This window comes from Mesoplodon bidens (genome assembly GCF_964165515.1).
Source record: "Mesoplodon bidens genome assembly, chromosome: 2".
NCBI lineage: Eukaryota > Metazoa > Chordata > Mammalia > Artiodactyla > Ziphiidae > Mesoplodon > Mesoplodon bidens.
This window is the reverse complement of record NC_138177.1, coordinates 14,644,368-14,662,428: the sequence shown is the minus strand read 5'-3', so window position 1 is coordinate 14,662,428 and position 18,061 is coordinate 14,644,368. Positions and strand designations below refer to the sequence as shown.

The 18,061-nt window shown below is 36.8% G+C and overlaps 1 protein-coding gene across 2 annotated transcripts in view; it reads left to right on the top strand.

Moving 5' to 3' along the window:
• The window catches only part of USH2A (usherin), a gene marked incomplete at both ends in the record, with an annotated part of 794,746 nt that overhangs the window by 477,184 nt on the left and 299,501 nt on the right, over window positions 1-18,061 (top strand). The window contains one exon of one of the 2 annotated variants that reach the window (XM_081220997.1): window positions 6,354-6,530. In XM_081220997.1, the coding sequence (XP_081077123.1) occupies window positions 6,354-6,530 (177 nt within the window). Of the gene's footprint in view, window positions 1-6,350; window positions 6,531-18,061 lie in introns of both variants that reach the window. The other variant, XM_081220996.1, reaches the window with a different exon arrangement.

The following is an 18,061-nucleotide window of genomic DNA, read 5'->3' as shown; positions in this document are numbered from 1 at the left end:
GAAATACTCTATGTATTTATTCCCTGAACTACAATTGTCCTAACAGTAGAATGACAAATTTAAAAAGGAATCAAAGAAGTACAGCTTTTACTAGATGACAACTAATTAAACATCACATTAGAGTAATTACAATAATGGTAAAAGTATGATGCATTAATAGAACACTGTCCTTCTCAGAGGCCTAAGTGCTTCACAGGATTTTTTTTTTTTCTCTTTCAAAATGTTCTGTGGAGAAGACAGCTATGTAGGTAGAGATCTATAAAGGTTTTCTACATTGGCAAAAACTTAAGACAGGAATAGGTCCTTTTACCTACATAGTAACTTAAACAAATACTTTCAGATTTCTACCAAAGTAAGATCTATTAGAATAATGAAGTCTGGAGGATGCATTTGCATCATGGGTAGAATAATTTGAAATAACATCCTTAGAAAGAAGAAATAAAAGTGAATTAAATATTAATATGTGTTATCTAGATGACCTAGAATTCTTAGCTCCCATTAAAGGGCATTTTGGCCACATGGCCCTAACCTGTGATCTGCCATTCAATGTCTTTTGATTTCAGGATTGGCAGAATTCTGTAATGATGAGGTGAGGCTGAACAATACAGGAGACCCCAATACAGGAAAAAATATAGCATTTTCTTTTTCCAGCCAGAAGTGGGAAAATTAGTCAACACGTTTTCTACCATAAGGTGTAATTGGATTCAGAAAAAGGCTAACTTAAACAGGACCAGGTCTGACATGTAAAACCTCACATGATAACAAGAATCAGTTTGGTTTGTTCGCTGTCATTCCTTATTATGATCTTTGTCATGAGAATGGATTCATGTTGTGCCATTTTCAGTTCTTGTTACCATCTTTGTCACATGAATAAGATATCAGGATGTTAATGCCTGGCATACAGTCTTCCGTGTGTGATGATAGTTACAAGACTACGCTGACCTTTGCAGTATTATGTATTCTGATTGGTTGTTCATTTCACCTCTTTCCCACAAGTTAATAAGTCTGTAAAAAGGAAAGAACTGAAATGGCCAGCCAGTCAAGTTATAGAATATTGAAAAGGTCAGAGCAGTACAGCACAGAGGAAAAAAAATTATGGAATATATGGTACATTAAGATTCTTGTGACAATGATTATAACAAGAATGGTAAAGGATACCCATTTATGTTATTTCAATCTAGAGAACCCCACGGGATGATATTCCCGGAATAGCCATCACTTACGCATCTGTGAGTCATACATGTGAAAATATCTTTATACTGGTTTTGGCTTAAAAACTAATTATATAGAAAATATCCTACTATTCAGAAAATAAGAACATTAAAAGTAAGATTTTAGCCTTAGAAGTGGACATTCATGTTATTAACATTTTAGTAGGTCTTTGTATTTGAAGCTGAAGGAAAACTTCCTTACATGTGAAATCTGTTGGGCATATGAGATTTATTTTGATTGTTTCTTCATTTAACACTGTTTTTCTTCAAAATAAAATAGAAAAGTAGGACTGAAAGAATTAACCTTTTTGGAAGTCCTTTAGAATGTGGAATATTCTGAAATAGCATTGAGGATTTTATTTTAAAATTTTGTGTGATCTATATGAAATATGTTTCTCCCTTGTGATTGCATGATACTGGCCAGCATACAAAGAATCCTTCCTTTCCACTGAATCCTCAGTGGAGAGAGAAAGAAAGGGAGAGAGACACTTAATTCAGAAATTCTTAAGTTATTGTTCTCAGGTGTGCAATAATGTTTATTCATTTTTTACATACTTCATGGTTTCATTTATTATAAAGTCTAGAATGAGCAAAAAATATTATTATGATCAAAAGCAGAAATATGTAGGTGCATATATGTCCATAATTATTATATATTCCCGGTGGAATAGCCTGTTATCATTTTTAAACGTCTCTCTTTACCCCTAATAACGTTTTTTGTCTAACAGTCTATTTTATCTGATATTAGTATAACCAATTCTCTTAGGGTTGCTGTTTACGTGATATAGCTTTTCCTTTTCTTTTTTTATTCATTTTTAAAATTATTTTTATGCATGTTTTAAGTTTTCTTATAGAACAACTGTACTAGATTTTGTAGTCTGTTAAGACAGTCTGGTTTAAAAGTTAGGTTTGCACTTTCTAAAGATGCACTGTTTCACTAATAGAGTAAACATTTTACAGCCCAAAGCTAGAATCTAAATGTATCATTAATAAAAATGCCAAATGCAACCTCATTATTTTTGCAAGCAAAGAAAATGAATTTTGATCATTACTTTAAGACCACCTTGAACATGGATCAAATAACCCTAAAATCAGTAGTTCTGCATACTTCAGAAGAATCTCCATGGGATTCCTGATACCCTCTGATGTTACCCTTCAGTAGTTCTGGAGTGGAACTCAGGCGTGTGAATGTTTATGAAATACCCCCCGGGCGATTTTGACGTGGGTGAGCCCTGGAACACAGGTACAGACAGTCCCGCTGTGTAAAGAGTTTAGTGCAATCCCCACTTAAAGCCCGATGGCACAGACCACAGCCAAAGAAGGTGGACGAGGGGGACTCCAAACTCACAGTGCCTGGAGGCGGGAAGATGGGGGGCTGTGGTTCCAGAACACAGAATCTTAACCGGGCCTGCACCATCCACTGATAGTCACCAATAGGGTCAGCGCTGAGGCCGACCACACAGGAGTGGTCACCTGTGATAGGAAGTGCTTATCGCTTGAGCATTTTCTAGCTTGATTCTTGAGACTGAACCAACAGGGCTGCCTTTTCCAGCCCACTGAAAACAAAGTTTATGCAAAGAAAAGTGGTAAAGCCCAACCCTCTCAAAAGGGAGGATCAGAGGGCCTGCATTTTTAAGATTTTCCCCCCAATATTTAGGAGACCAAATTGGTAAAGTTTAAAGGAAGAAAGAGAAGGCAGGGAGAATGAAGTGGAGAAGAGCTGAAACCTCTGGATCCTGTTTTGGTTTTGAATCTGGAGATTTTTGAGCTTCAGCAAGGGTTGAAATCCTGTCATTTGCTCCAGGTCTGTGAATTGAGTTGTATGTTAGTGGGGCTGAGAGAACATTTGGCTCACTCAGCTGCATGCTTCCTGGAGATGTACACGTTCTTTTTTCAGCTGAACGAAATGGTTATGTAATTGCATACTTCTCATAATTATTGAGTAATTATATACTTCTTATAATTACTGAGTAATCATTGTTCTATAACTAGGACTTAATGTTACAACTAATTGTATAATTACCATGTATTAATGTTATCTGGGAAACTTAGAATAAAGTGGTACTTAATATATTTCCCCCTGCCATGCCATTTTCAAAGCTGGCAATAGTGTTCGTTTTACAGCCTGAAATTTGCTTCAAAGACAAACAAAATACAAGGGAAAAAAACCTCACCAATGTTATCATTATAGATGTTAACTCATTGAGCTTACGACTGCACCAGGCTTAAAATATGTAAAACTGTATTCTCCTGGCTTATTTTTATAATTTTCATTGTTGTTTTGCAGTTTACCATCTTTTGTAAGATGTGTACAGTTATACTACTTTAGAAGCAATAGAGCATCTGCCTGGGTCTCCTGGGATACACTGACCTTTTTGAAATTTTACAGCTGGGCATGTGACAATAGCAGCAATTGTTTCAGCTATAACTGAAAATGTTTTTAAGGAGCTAGGCATTATGGGAACTTGAGAAAATCTACAGATGTGGATAATGAAATTTGTCTTAGACCATGGTTAGAAGGGATTCATATTCATCTTAACCACGTTTCTTGAGTGTAAGAACTATGTCTTACTTGTTTGGTGCATACTGTTATCAGCACCTAGCAAAGTCTACTCCCTGACCTGTTGTAAAGAATCTATGAAAGCTAGTGTAGCATAATTTGGAAATGTCTTTTCAATGCATTAGGAAATTACCAACAGCTACTTTGTAGGTTTCATAACTTCTTCACTCATATATTTTGTTGTCTATTCAAATTTGGGGAATGTAAAACCATTCTTAAGCTGTGAATATGTCTTTATCTTGTTTTACTAAACATGAATAGAAATTATTAGTCCCATGTTTTAGCCCATAAGTACCATTTATTTTCTTTGGAACAAACCAGTCCTTTGCCAATTTCAAGTTCAGAGTAGTAAATTCTTGCCCTAACTAGGGATTTCTTCTGTTCATGAAAAACACTTAACCTACCTGTGTATTTTGCAGCAATAAAATTCTCAGCTAAGTTCTCCAACCCAAAGTTATTATAAGTATCTTTTTAAACATTTGATATATTTTTAAAGTAACCTTACCCATGCTCATGACTACATAGGAGCTCCTGTTTTCATCATTTGATCTTTATTAATTTTAGAGTTTGAAATACAACCTGATGGAACAATTGCCCAGTGGTAGTGAATGAGATTAGTGTTGTTTTATTAATTGAAGAACCTTAGAATTTTGATTAATAATATATTGTTGGGGGCTTCCCTGGTGGTGCAGTGGTTGAGAGTCTCCCTGCCGATGCAGGGGACACGGGTTCGTGCCCCGGTCCGGGAAGATCCCACATGCCGTGGAGTAGCTGGGCCCGTGAGCCATGGCCACTGAGCCTGCACGTCTGGAGCCTGTGCTCCGCAACGGGAGAGGCCACAACAGTGAGAGGCCCACGTATCGCAATAAATAAATAAATAAATAAAATAATAATAATATATTGTTGGATGGAGGTGGGGGAGGAATATAGTAGGTAGGTAGTTGAGAAAGTAAAATACAGAGTGAATAATTCTTAATCACTTGCTAGTTCTAAATATTTGTCTGGAATGTATCTGCTGTATGGATTACAAGAAACAGTAATATTCTTAGCTGCTGTTGATGAACATCTGCTGTAAAGAAATCCCACTTAACCTTGGTAATAACATGGCAGTTGAAGGAGTACTCTCATTCCTAGTTCACAGAAGAAAAACCTGAGGTTCAGAAATATTAAGTAACTTACAAAGAGCACGCTACTGAAGAGTAAGGACAGGTTCAAATGCAGAAACTCTTTGATCACCAAATTTATGTACTTTCCTTTGCACTATACTCTACTAAACTATGTAAAAATACACTATTTTTGTAAGTACTGTAACTTAAATTTTGTCTACTGTACAATGCAAGATCACACCATATTTTACCTTTTAAAACATTTAAACAATAAAGATTATATCAGTATCCAGGGATCTTGAAAATATGCTTTCCCCTTGAAGTCCAGCATCATGTGTGTTTTTTGTTTGCTTATATTTTGTATAATTTATGTGGGAAAAATGAAAGGTACATAGTAAAAAGTGTTTTGGCTAAGGAAGAACGCTACTTGAAGTAAATATTGCTATTCTTAATTATTTTTTCTGTGTTTTAAGAGTAAGTATAACTAAATTTTACCAAATTAAGCAATATTTTGAAGAATTTGCCTCATGGAAACTTTTCAGGAAAGCCTCTATCATAGAAAGTGAAATAAATGTTACAGTACAGTTTTCGGTTGTAGCCCTATTTTTATTTTAAGCCTAATTTCTAATTCTCCTTAACCTTGAACCCAGTTGCCTAGAAGAGGGAGATAAAATATTGTTATCAGACAGCAGTATTTTCCTATATCCTCGACATGCTAAGATTTGAGAATGGGTTTGCTGAAGTTTTGGAAGGATAGTACTGGTAGGATGTGGTGATGCCACGTTTATGGTGATTCTTATATACAGCTAGGCAACTGCTACATTTACCCATAGAGCTAAAAAAATAGATCTTCTAATCAAAGTGGACACATATTACTTTCCATCCCTAGTGGCTTTTCAGGATATTTTGACCAAATCTGATTTAAAGACACATTAGATAGAAAGCAGTCAGCTCACCTTTCAAGCGAAATGAGCAGAAAATACACCAATTGATAATAAATAAAACATATGACACATGCATTTGCATGTACTGTTTATATCCAGAACCATTCTATTTGGGGGAAAAGAGTGTGACGTCCTTCCAGTCCGCACATCAAAGAAAATTCAAGGATTTAAAAAAAATCTCAAACAGTTGTAAATAATCCATTAAGGGATCAATTTATATATCTGCCCAGTAGTTTTACTTATAGGCATGATACTTGTGATTAGGTTTCATACTGTCTTAGACTATCAGTCCAGTTATTTCAATCCCTGTGCTAAATAGATTAGAGAACATAATATTAACTGAGGTAACACTTTGTTCACAAAATAATAAAAGTATGCATGTTGATAATAGCCATGTAATGTCTCTCGGGGCGTTGATATATAGTTCTGTTTAGTACTGTATATTTAGAAACCCAAGAAAATATTCAAATAATAGCAGGAAAGAATCCTAAGTATGCACCAATTTAAATATTTTTCTGTTTTTAATCAGCAGACGACAACTACACTCTTCTGAATGGCACACAAGTCATGTACAGTGGTGAAGAGACCAGCCTTTCGGTGCTCATCGATGGGTTGATTCCTTTTACTAACTATACAGTACAAGTGAATGTTTCAAATAGCCAAGGCAGCTTGATAAGTGATCCCGTAATGATTTCCATGCCACCAGGGGGTAAGTCTATGAACAACGTTGGTATCTAAATGTATATAAATGCCCTAGAACTAAATCTCCACTGAACACCTTGTTTATTGTTAGAATTAATTTTTTTAGAACTTAGAGTCTCAGTTGTATTTCTGGTTGTTTTTGTTCTTGTTTATTCTATTGAGACCCTTTTATTGATGTTGTTTCATTGAGACCACTTTCATCTTGCACTGAGTCTACATGTATGTGTATGTACACACACATGTATCTCTTGCTTTATGCATGTTAAGACTGGGAAATGCTTTTTTGTCTGAGACTTCATTTAGATTCAAAATTTATGTTTTCCATTTGTGGTTTAATTTTCTCATACAAGTGGATCTCATTCCTGGTTTTTTGTAGAACTAGTTTAGAAGTATATCTAAACCTCTCATTTGATAGGAAAAAAAAAAAAAGCAGAGTGAGGGTAATAGAATAGGAGAACTCTATTCACATCACTGGAAAAACATCTTTAAATTCCATGTCCTAATGATTAGAGTTCAATAGCATCATTTTCACATGTGAAATGTGACACAATCTGGCTATTTTTAACTATTTCTATGAAAAAAGATTGACTTATTCAGAATTATTGTGATCTGCAATCAACTCCACCCTTGTTCTAACTATTTATGGGAACTAATTATTAAGAAAAATCTCCCTTAGATTGATATGTACAGCCCTTGAACAGAAAGCATGCCTCAAAACTAATAAGAACATGATTCTCGATTTGGTGTTTAGAAAGGTATGTTTTTTGAAAATACCAAAGGAAGAGGACCCTAGGACACCCAGTGTCGGCTTGTAGCCCAGCTTCAGGAACCAGTGCGTTCTGTACTAAAGGATAATGTCCTTACTGCGTTAAGAGCATTCTGCAGGGCTGGATAAAATCCCTCTCTAGTCGTAAAGAGTATAAAAGCAACAAAGGTCTCATCACCAGAGGAAAATAAGGGTTAATCTACAATTCGTATGGAATCCCTCTTCCAAGGAAGAATTCATTACCTGCTGTGTCATAAAAACCACTCACTATTATCTACCTTTTATGACATTATAAGAATTAATGAATGGATATTTACCAAACACTTGAAACTCTAAATGGCTGAAGCCACATTGCTTAAGAAAAGAACGCTTGAAAGCGACTTTTGGGGCAGATCAACTCAGTTGCATATTGTATGAACAAATAATAAAGAAGGGAATTGAATTTAGGTGGGTGCCTGTTTAAGAACTGAGACCAAAAAATCAAAACAAAACAAAAGAAACTTTGGGTATTCCTATCTTCATTTTTCACTGTAACCCAATATGCTTGAAGGGATAAAAAATTGGGATGACTCTATACCTTAATATATAATAATACCCCTTGTTTATATTTAGGTAGTAAAGAGTGATTAGTGCTTTAATGGAGATTCTTCCGTGGTATAGTGACATCTTAACAGAATATGTGGCATATTTGAGTTACATACTCATTTTCTGGCTAAACACTGATTTAGATAGTTTGTAATTTACAGCAATTTACATTGCATTCATAAAAGGGGTGAATTTAATTCATTGTCTGTACGTTTAGGAATGTATGGCCTAATAATTTATAATATATGTGTGTGTGTATCTACGATTCAGTTAAACACAGCAAGCTGCCATTATTAACTCAATATACACTGTGCGAATATATCTGTCAGTGGGTTAGTAGAAGGGTTAATATTATGCAAACAGGAGGAAACTGAATATTGTTTTACGGTGGTACAGTTGGACTGAAGTCAACTGCTGAGTCTTATTTTCATCTCTACTCTGTGGTTGCTTATCCATGTCATTATCATAATGCTCCGGAAGCCAGCACTCTCTGGGCATCATGCAATCATTCATTTCATGTACTCAGAAATCCAGAATTTGGGAGACGGCCCTTCACCAAAAGAGGAAGCAAAATGTCTTCAAAGACAGACAGTGATTTCCTCAAGTTTATTACAGCCATTAAGACATACTTCTTTTCATCATTAGATTGTTGTTGATTACAATTAGGAAACTTATAGCTTTGAAATTATCTTTTTTATGACCTTGTGGCAGTTTAAAGGTGATACCTCATTGATTAAATAGGTTTTAGTTCATGCTTCCTTTTACTTAATGATCTGAAAACATATTATCCTGATTTACACATAAAATCATGCTGAAAAGCATGTGGCATTCACTAGAATATGTGTGTTTAAGTAGAATTAAATTAGTACTGAGAGTTATTAAAGAAATCTTCCATGCCTTTATCCAGTGAACTGTGTTTCATACTGAAATGAATAATAAATGAACCGATGTACAGAAGCGAACCAACTTATGGGCAGAGAAAGTTCTATATGCTATTTACTTTTCCATTATATTTGGATTGTTATCATTATTGCCATTTCCTTGATTTCAGTATTAGATCTCTTTTATGGTGATGTTGAATTCCCACTATCTTTCAAGGCTGAATTATGCAAGATCTGTAATAACACCCTTAGCTATGTTTTCTTTCCAGTGTAGTTTAAAAACATAAGAATAGAAAGTCTGGGCAAGACAGAAATGCTAATTGTTTTTCTTTATCAAGTGTTTGCTCTCAAGTGTGGCTCAGAAAAGCCTCCTTTACCCCCTTCATCTGGCCAAGTCCTACTCATGTTTAAGGTTTCAACTTGGAAGTCAATCCATGGGGAAGTCATCTTTTACCAACCAAGGCTGAGATAGGGCCCTTCTGTATCCCCAAGTTCAATCATATTATATTGAAATTGCCTGTCTCATCTGACAGTCACAATCACTGGTTATAAGGACCTACACAGCAGGGACTGTTTCTTATTCACATTTTTACCTTCAATGCCTAGACCAAACCTGACACATGGTCGGTGCATAATGAATAATTAGTGAGTGAATGAGTAAATAGATAAATCAGTCAAGATAGCTTAATTACCAGTTTTAAGTTGTAAGCTTATCATTGTTCAGGCCTGCTCAGACCTCATCTTCTACCTGAGCAGCCTTATATTATAGCCAACTGTGGAAAAGGTGACCTCCTCTGTATAAAATTGTCCAGTGCAGAAATGCTGTGGCCATGCAGATGTAATTGTTAGCCCAGACTATAAGAAGGGCAGGAGTATTAGAAGTAAGAAATATTCTCAAATTGTACTAACTCATCACGCTGGTTCCTTTCCTATTGTAGTTACTTTACTTAGGTAAACATAGGATAACAGACGTTGGTTAACACTGGAATTTGGGAGACATAAGGGGACATAGCACAAAGAATTTTACCCTGGTACATCATCTCTTAGTTAATGGTTATGAAACATCTTATTTGATGCTAGCTCTCTCTGTTTTCTTCTGATGAGAAAAATGATGATTAACGTGCAGTTTTGTGTCTGCCAATTATACCTCAATAAGGCTGGGGAAAAGAAGTCCAACAATATCTAATTTCAAACCCTCGTTAGTTCTATCAGATCTTCCTTGTTTCGTTAATGTTGTTTAATCAAATTAATCATATTAAAAAAATAAGTCTTAACTTTGACCGAAGAAAAGGAAAATATGATTAAACAATATGATAAACACAAGTTATTCTGAAGATGGAAATTAAGACAAGTGAGATCATGAGACCAATAGCTCAGCACATAGAAGGCCAGAGGCAAATCCCTATAGCTCACATTTTTTATTTTAAAAATGCATTTGAAATATTATTTGGTCCACTGGAGGAGTTTGGTCTTTTGTTTTCTTCTTCAATTATGTAGCATATCCTTACCCACTTGTGTGTACTCAGGCTTTTGTATTTCTACAATTACTATATTTTTAGGTTGTTTGTAGTAGCATAATGCTCATATTTACCACTAAGATACTCTTAGAAATGAATATATTTAAATCCAAGCTCTTGAATAGCATTAGACTGCAAGTTCAAAAGTTCCAGGGAAAGAATTAAAAAAATAAAACAGACTCCAAATGTTAATCCATAAATATGAAACTTTCTTATGACCTTTACCCCTTCAAGGTCTGGAGTTACTAATGGGGTTAGGATTTCAACTCTTAATGGGGTCTCAGTGCATTAGTGTTTTGTATGCATGGAATTCAGCATTCGGTTTAATAAGTGGTTGACATTGGTGATGTCCCTTAATTTGCTTAAATCTAATTGGCTCTTTTATCAGTCAAACCTGTATGGATTGGCAATTGATCAGAAAGGGTCAGCCATGACTCCGCATGTAGTTAAACGATGGAAGCACTAGTTAAAGTCACAGGTGCATGATAATAAGCCAAGGAAGCACAAATGAGCTTAGAGGAGGAAGCCAAAGAAGCTTAGAAGTTTTGCAGGATCTTCAAGTTCAGAACAAAGGCATTGTAGAGTATATAAATTTTAAATACACTGCATTTTGCCTCCAGACTTAAACCTTTTTTTTTCCAGATGAACTGAAATCTTGTCTGAAACTGTCTCTGTTACATCAAAGAACTACTCAGAAAGCTAAAAGAGACAGAAGAAGCATAAAAGGGCATAGTTTAAAATGATTAGTGACAAATTCCATACTGACGAGCTAGAAACAGATTTTTTATGAAAGTTTTATATTTTTCCAAAAGAAATATTTTTATTCTATTTATCTTTTTCTGAACTGCTTTATTGTAACAGTGAAAGGAACTCGGAGCCTCCTTAGTTTGTGAACTTAATCCAGTTTTCTATGACAGGAAACAATTTGTCATTTATACCTTAAAATTGGTGAGAATTATTATAATCTACAAACTTCATAAAAATACTAGGCTTGAGGAATGTATTCCTTTTCCAACGACGTGATATTAGAAAAGCAAACACTCAAAAAAGCAAAATGGTTGTGAGTGGTTTCTTAGGGTTTATTTTAGTTTCTCTCTCCTTGTCTTGACCTCCCCCCCAACCTAAAACATCCATGAAAGAAAAGGAGTGATATCCATTTGGAATTAACACTTAGACACATTGTAAAAGCATAGACTTTGGAATCCTACAAACTTGGATTTGATTCCCCTTCTTTCACTCACTGGCTGAGGGACTGCGAGCGAATCCACAGACCTCTCTTAGCTTCATTTTGTTCCTCTGTTAAACAGGCCTGATGATAATTACCCCCTGATAGAGGATTAAACAACAGTTTATGTAGCACGCTCGGCACAGTGCCTGTCTTGATTAATATTTGGTGCTTGCTATTGTCTTTGTTCCTACTAAGACTCTTTTCTGGCCTCTTGCAATATTGTGATCTAAAGTAAGAAATATATAAGTGGGCTTGGTACCTGTTTCTGGCACAGAGCTCCTAAATCCCTTGGAATTTCCTAAACACAGAGAGCCATAAAAGTCTCTTTTGTTATGTTGATGAGATGCCTTCTGGAAAGCGCCCAAGGACAGAGGCTTGTTGCCAGGGGAGCCGACCATGTGGTTAGAAGATTGGAACTTTCAATCCCACCCTCTCCTGACCTCTTGGGAGGGGAGTGGGACTTGAGATTGAGTTCAGTCCCAAATGGCCAATGAGTTAATAATCATGCCGCTGTAATGAAGCCTCCGTAAAAACCCAAAAGGATGGAGTTCGAGAGCTTCCAGATTGGTGAATACGTGGATATTTGGGAGAGTGGGGAGTTCAACAGGGCATGGAAGCTCCGCGCCGCTCCCCACATTCTTTGCCCTGCGTATCTCTTCCATCCAGCTATTCCTGAGTTGTATACTTTGTATTAAATCAGAAATCTAGTGAGTAAAAGGATCTCCTGAGTTCTGTGAGCCACTCTAGCAAATTAGCAGAACCCAAAAAGGGGATTGTGGGAACCTGATTTATAGCCAAAGTATAGGTAACAACCTTGACTTGCCATCCTGAGTTGGAGGGGGATCACTGGAACCTTCCATTTGGTCAGAAGCACAGGTCACAGTCTAGGCTGTGAATGGCATTAGAGGTGGCAGGGAGGGGTACTGGAAACGAGCAGTCTTGCAGGACTGAGCCCTTACCCTGTGGACTCTGATGCTATCTTCCGGTTGATAGTGTCAGAATTGAGCTGAATTGTAGGACACTCAGCTAGTGTCCAGAGCTTGGCTTAGTGACATGAGGGAACCCCGCCCCCGCCGCCAAACACTTTGGAATTGAGTGTGCAGAACCCTTTTACCTCCAAAGGCTGGAAAATGCCCTGGAGAGAGGGCAAGTGAAAATCACAGTTTTTGACACATGCTGGGGAGACCAGGATAATTTTGTCTGGCTACATCTCTATCCCTTCCTACTTTAAGCCCTCAGAGTGATATAGGTGACATAAATATGGCCAGCCCAATAGCCCTGCTCAGGGGTGGTTGTGATGTGTATTGGATGATGAAGCAAGAAGGATGAGAAGTGATTTTCCATTTGAAATAGCTTAAATATCTACCTCTGTGACTTCCGGATCATAATTTTCAAGTGATTTTTACATCAAACTCTCTTTGCTTATCTTGGGATTTCAACGGGCAGAAAAGCAGCACATTTTTTCTTGATAGATTCATACTGAGCCACTTATTAAATACAATTTTTCGGATTATTTTTTCATTTCCATTATATGTATATATTTTTTCATAAATAAACACTTTTATAACTTGTTAATGCTAAGCCAAGAGAGAAGAACTTTTTTGGTAATGTTTTTTCACCTTTTCCAAATTTCCCTCACATACATCTTTTTTAAAAAGTTAAATCTTAGAATTTATTTCATTTTCAAAAATGAAAAAAATAAGTTTATTTCATTTTTCACCAAATAGGAAAGCATAGTAATTGTTCAGTAAATGCACTTTTGAACAACTAAGTGAAATATTTGCTTTTTAAAATGTAACATATAATTTTTGCCCAATAATATTGCTAAAAGAGTAATGTCACCCACTGATTTTTCAGAGATCGAACTGCTGGATTAATTTTCTTTTAGATTTTAAAAGACTGGAATTCTCTTTCAGTTATGTATTACTGTGTACTCAAACCATCTCAAAAACTTAGCAATTTAATACAGCCACTCTATTATTTCTCGTGATTGTAGGTAGTTGTCATTTGGGGAAAATACAACAAGTCTACTGGTGACCACAAAACTTAGCCTTTGGACTAAAACAGATGACTATCCTTCTTGGTATGTTACAGAGTAAATGGAAACTTTTTTATTAATCCAGCAAGTCAGTTAAGAGTACGTAGGTCAAGAGAGTACCAACTCTGCACCAGAGGGAAAAGAAATGCTTTAAAGGAAGCAGAATGATGACTGCCCTGGGAGCAGCCTACACTCTTAGGAGGGGTGGGACAGTGCTATCAAATCTCTTAGGTTAAATGTTACAATAGCTTTGCCTTTAAACAAAAGAAAAGAAAGGAAAAATAAATCATTGGCTATAGTCCTTCAATTGATTAGGAACTGAGTCTCAGACTTGTGGTATGACTTGCACAGTGAACTTATTTTTCTCCTTCAGTTTCTAAAGGAAAGAACTGAATTTTCTTTCCTTTTTTCTTATCTCACCTAAAAACCCTAAGACCTCAGAGGAGTGGACGGTAGGTAGCGCTATGGACCAACCATAGGGAAAATGATGTCATTTTTATGACAGGATGCCCAAGAGAATTAGGATCAATTAGAAGCTCAAAAAGCAGGGGTAGGCCAAAAAATAAATAAGTAAACAAGAGTTGCAAATTCAAGCTTCATTTTATCTTACACTTTCTCCGTAGCTGTAGCAATGAGAAGTATAAAATATTGCCATGCCTTTTCAAATCTGTTCAGTACAACGTCATGATGCTATTTTTTGTTTTTTTAATGAAATTAATAATCCCCCAAAATGTAAAAGTTTGCTTGCAGTGTGCAACTATAGATACCATCAGCACATGTTTTCCATTTTTCATCTGCTCTGAATCTACTCTGAATTATTTGCAAGACGTAAGTTGAAACTGCAAGGTGCAAGTGGCCAGGAGATACTTAAAAATAGAAAGAATGCAAAGGGCTCTAAATTAAAAAAAATAAGCTGTAGGTTAGAAATTGAAATAAACAAAAGGCCCAGATGGTATCTTACCTTATACAGAGGGCAGAAGGAAAGATGAGTTTAGCTGCCTTTTATGATGTAAAAGCCACAGTGAAGATATAGGATTGTGGGGAATAGCATTCGTTACAAGAACATTCTACAGCATAAACACACGGTTTGTCTTTACCTTCAACATATTAAAAGCTACACGATTTATATTACAACCAGTTCATATGAATCTTTAGAATAGCTGTACAGAATGTTCTGCCTCTGTGTGTGTCTTCCAAATGTGCTGCTCTTTTTCCCCTGGAAAAATCAACCCATTCAAAGTGATGAGATAGGCAAATTCAATGAATAAAAAGTCTCTAAATTCTTAGTAAAAGAAATAGTGTGCTTTTGGAAACACATACCAGGGCCATTTAGTTGAACCTGTGCTTTCTCCCAAGTATAAGGATAAAACCAAATTTATAGCTGCCCCTATTTATAACTGTCTTAAACAAGCTCTCATCCCTTTCTGAAAAACCTTACCTTTACCTTCTTAGAACTGATAGTTTATTTACCCTGCTCTGTGTCTCCGTGTGTATGTTTGTAAAATTACATAAACCAAAGAGAAGGATACATTTCTATTTTACAACTTGTGGAATTTTCCTCATTTTCCATATTCACCATCTTGGCAATGAACGTCCTGCTTATAAAAACACTGTAGAAAGAAACTAACTTCTGAGCCAGGAAGAAGACGAGGGAACTTTGAAGTGTGCTTACTGTGGACTCAACAAGCCTCCAGCAAAGGGCTGCCAGCCTCCCACATTTGCATACTCTCATGTAGTTTGTATAGTAACACACAGGCCCCCACACACAATTAAGTGCCATCTTTAGAGTACCCTGGGGCAAGAGAGAGACAAAAAAAAAAAAAAAAAAAAAACCTCACACTTCTACTTTACCAGGGGAGAGGGGTGGGAAATATTATCCCTTTAAGTTCCATTGATATTGAAAAATAATATTTTTAAAAAGAATAAGTACAATTCCCCTTTCGGTTTTTTTTTTTTCATCTTGGAATAAAGGCTTATCTATAACTTTAAGGTTAAAAAAAATCATGTCAGTCTGACTGGCTCTGCAGTTTGAAAGCAACTTGAAGTTTTATTTGAATTCTTATAGTGCCCTGAAGAAAGTTTTGCTTTTTAAAAAAAATAATAATCTCTTATTCTTTTCTTTTTCCTTTGTTATCATAGATGGACTCTATGCCTGTCTTGCATAAAATTCTATGAGCATTTACCTGGCTGCATAAATATTTTTACAAAAGTGAGACAACTTCTTTATATATCTTAGGTACTTAAAGACCATATTTCCAATCTCTTTTCCTTAAGAACTTCAAGAAGATTCTTACTGTATCTCTACAAAGAGATATAGATCAGCCAGAGTCTAAAGGTTCTGTACAGACTTAACAAAGTATACATTGTGACGGCAGTGGGCAAACAGCCACTATGATATTCATGATTATGAACTAACTGAGCTAAAGGAAAATAGAAATGTGAGGGTGTCTAGTGCACACTTTCTGACAGCACTCCTCTTTACATTTTGATCATCTTGGAACTTACACCCTCTTCCATTTTTATTTAAATGTTTCCTATGTATGTATCATGCTTATCTACTGGAGTATAATTCCATGGCAAGGACAGAATGAATGGATGGGTGGTGATGGATAGGGGCTCAGAGGTGATCGTCTCTCTCTCCTCTCTCACTTGCTCTTCCCTCCCTCCCTCCCTCTCTCTCTCCCTCTTTTTTCTTTTTTCTTTTCCTTTCTTTTCTTTTCTTTCTTTCTTCCTTCCTCCCTCCCTCCTTCCCTCCCTTCCTTCCTTCCTTTTCTTTCTTTCTTTCTTTCTTTCTTTCTTTCTTTCTTTCTTTCTTTCTTTCTTTCTTTCTTTCTCTTTCTTTCTTCCTCCCTCCCTTCCTTCCTTCCTTCCTTCCTTCCTTCCTCCCTCCCTCCCTTCCTTCCTTCCTTCCTTCCTTTCTTTCTTTCTTTCCAGATCCCTCTCACCATTTACATTTCCTCTGGGCACATTCCACTAAATTAGTAGTGCTGTAACCATGACCTTGTGTTATTTTTGCATCCAATATGCCATCACCCTTTCCATCCTCTTTTGCTTAAAGTGCTCCAATTTCCCTCTGGGCACCCTGGACCCTCCCATGCTAAGAACATCATAAGCCCCTGGCCACAGTAATTGTTTTCAGGGATTACAGATGTTCCAGTCAGAGTCAATGAGATGCAGTCTAGCCAACAGAGGCATATGTCATGCCCTGGATTTTAACCTGGGATTCAGTTGAATCTGCCACCAGTCGTGTTGCCCCTCAAAAGGTGTGAAAAAGTAGCCAACATGGAAGAAAGCAGAGCAGATCTGAGGGAAGGAGGTAGACGCGATTCTCGTGATATCATTTGATCCCATGAATGTGATTCTGCCGAAAATCAACTTTTCCCCTGGATTATTCCATCACAGGGGCCAACCCCTTTCATTATTTAAGCCTGTGTGTGTTAGGTTTTCTGCCACTTGAAAACAAAAGAGTTTAAATCACAAGATGTTTGAGAGAAAGGAAAAAAATAGTGAGCTTTAGAGAAGTTTCATAACTTCTTGAAAATCATACCAAACAGTGGCAGCTCAACGTATGTGTTTGCTTTTGTTTGAGCTCTCAAATGTGTAAACCTCAGGAAGCAAACCCGATGTGAAATGAAATGACGACCTTGATGATGAAATTGCGGACCCCATTCCAAAGGTGCTCCTCTGAACCTCTTCATCTGGCAATCTTCTGAGACCCTTCTCCGCTGCTTTCAGCTCTAGCAATGATTCTTGCACTAATTAGCTCTTTGGGCTGAGTTAAATAACTTTACTTGACTATGATGCAGGCTTCTCATCTCTAAAATGACAGACTTGACCTAGATCAGTGGTTCCTGCAGTGTGATCCCAGACTAGGAATATCAGTGTTTCCTGAGAACATGTTTGAAGTGCAGATCTGGAGCCCAATCTTCAACCTACTGACTCAGAAATTCTGAGGCTGGGGCCAAACAATCTATATTTTAGTAGATGACCCCCACGTTGTGTTGTTGGAGTCCATGCCCAAGTTTGAAAACCACTGAACTAGATCATTTTTAAAATACCTTCAAATAAAAAATATGACATGATCCTATCTATGGCTCTATGCCACACTTATCACTGGGACACAGAATTACTGAGGGAAAATAGGTGGAACGGGCCCCTACGCTCAATGTGTCTTTGACTCTAGAAGCTCCATTCTCAAGACCTGAGGCCTTTCCAGTGGATGGGAGCTGACATATTGCTCCCAGTCTCCCTGAGTGGGGCAGAAAGAGATACCATGGATGACCAGTTTCAGAGGCTGAGTCCTACCTGTGGCACAAAAAGCAACAGGTGTGGAGTTTTGTGCCCTAAGGGGCACTAACCGGCCCTACCGTGAAGACTCTGTCAGCTGAATTTCCTCAGCTCTTGAATCCCTACACAGAACATCTGCTAGAAGGAACCCCATGTAACTAAAGCCTGAGTCTGCTTCCTCTGGGGAATTTTCCTTAATGAGCATCTTGTGGCTTCCCCTCCTCTGTGGGATTTTT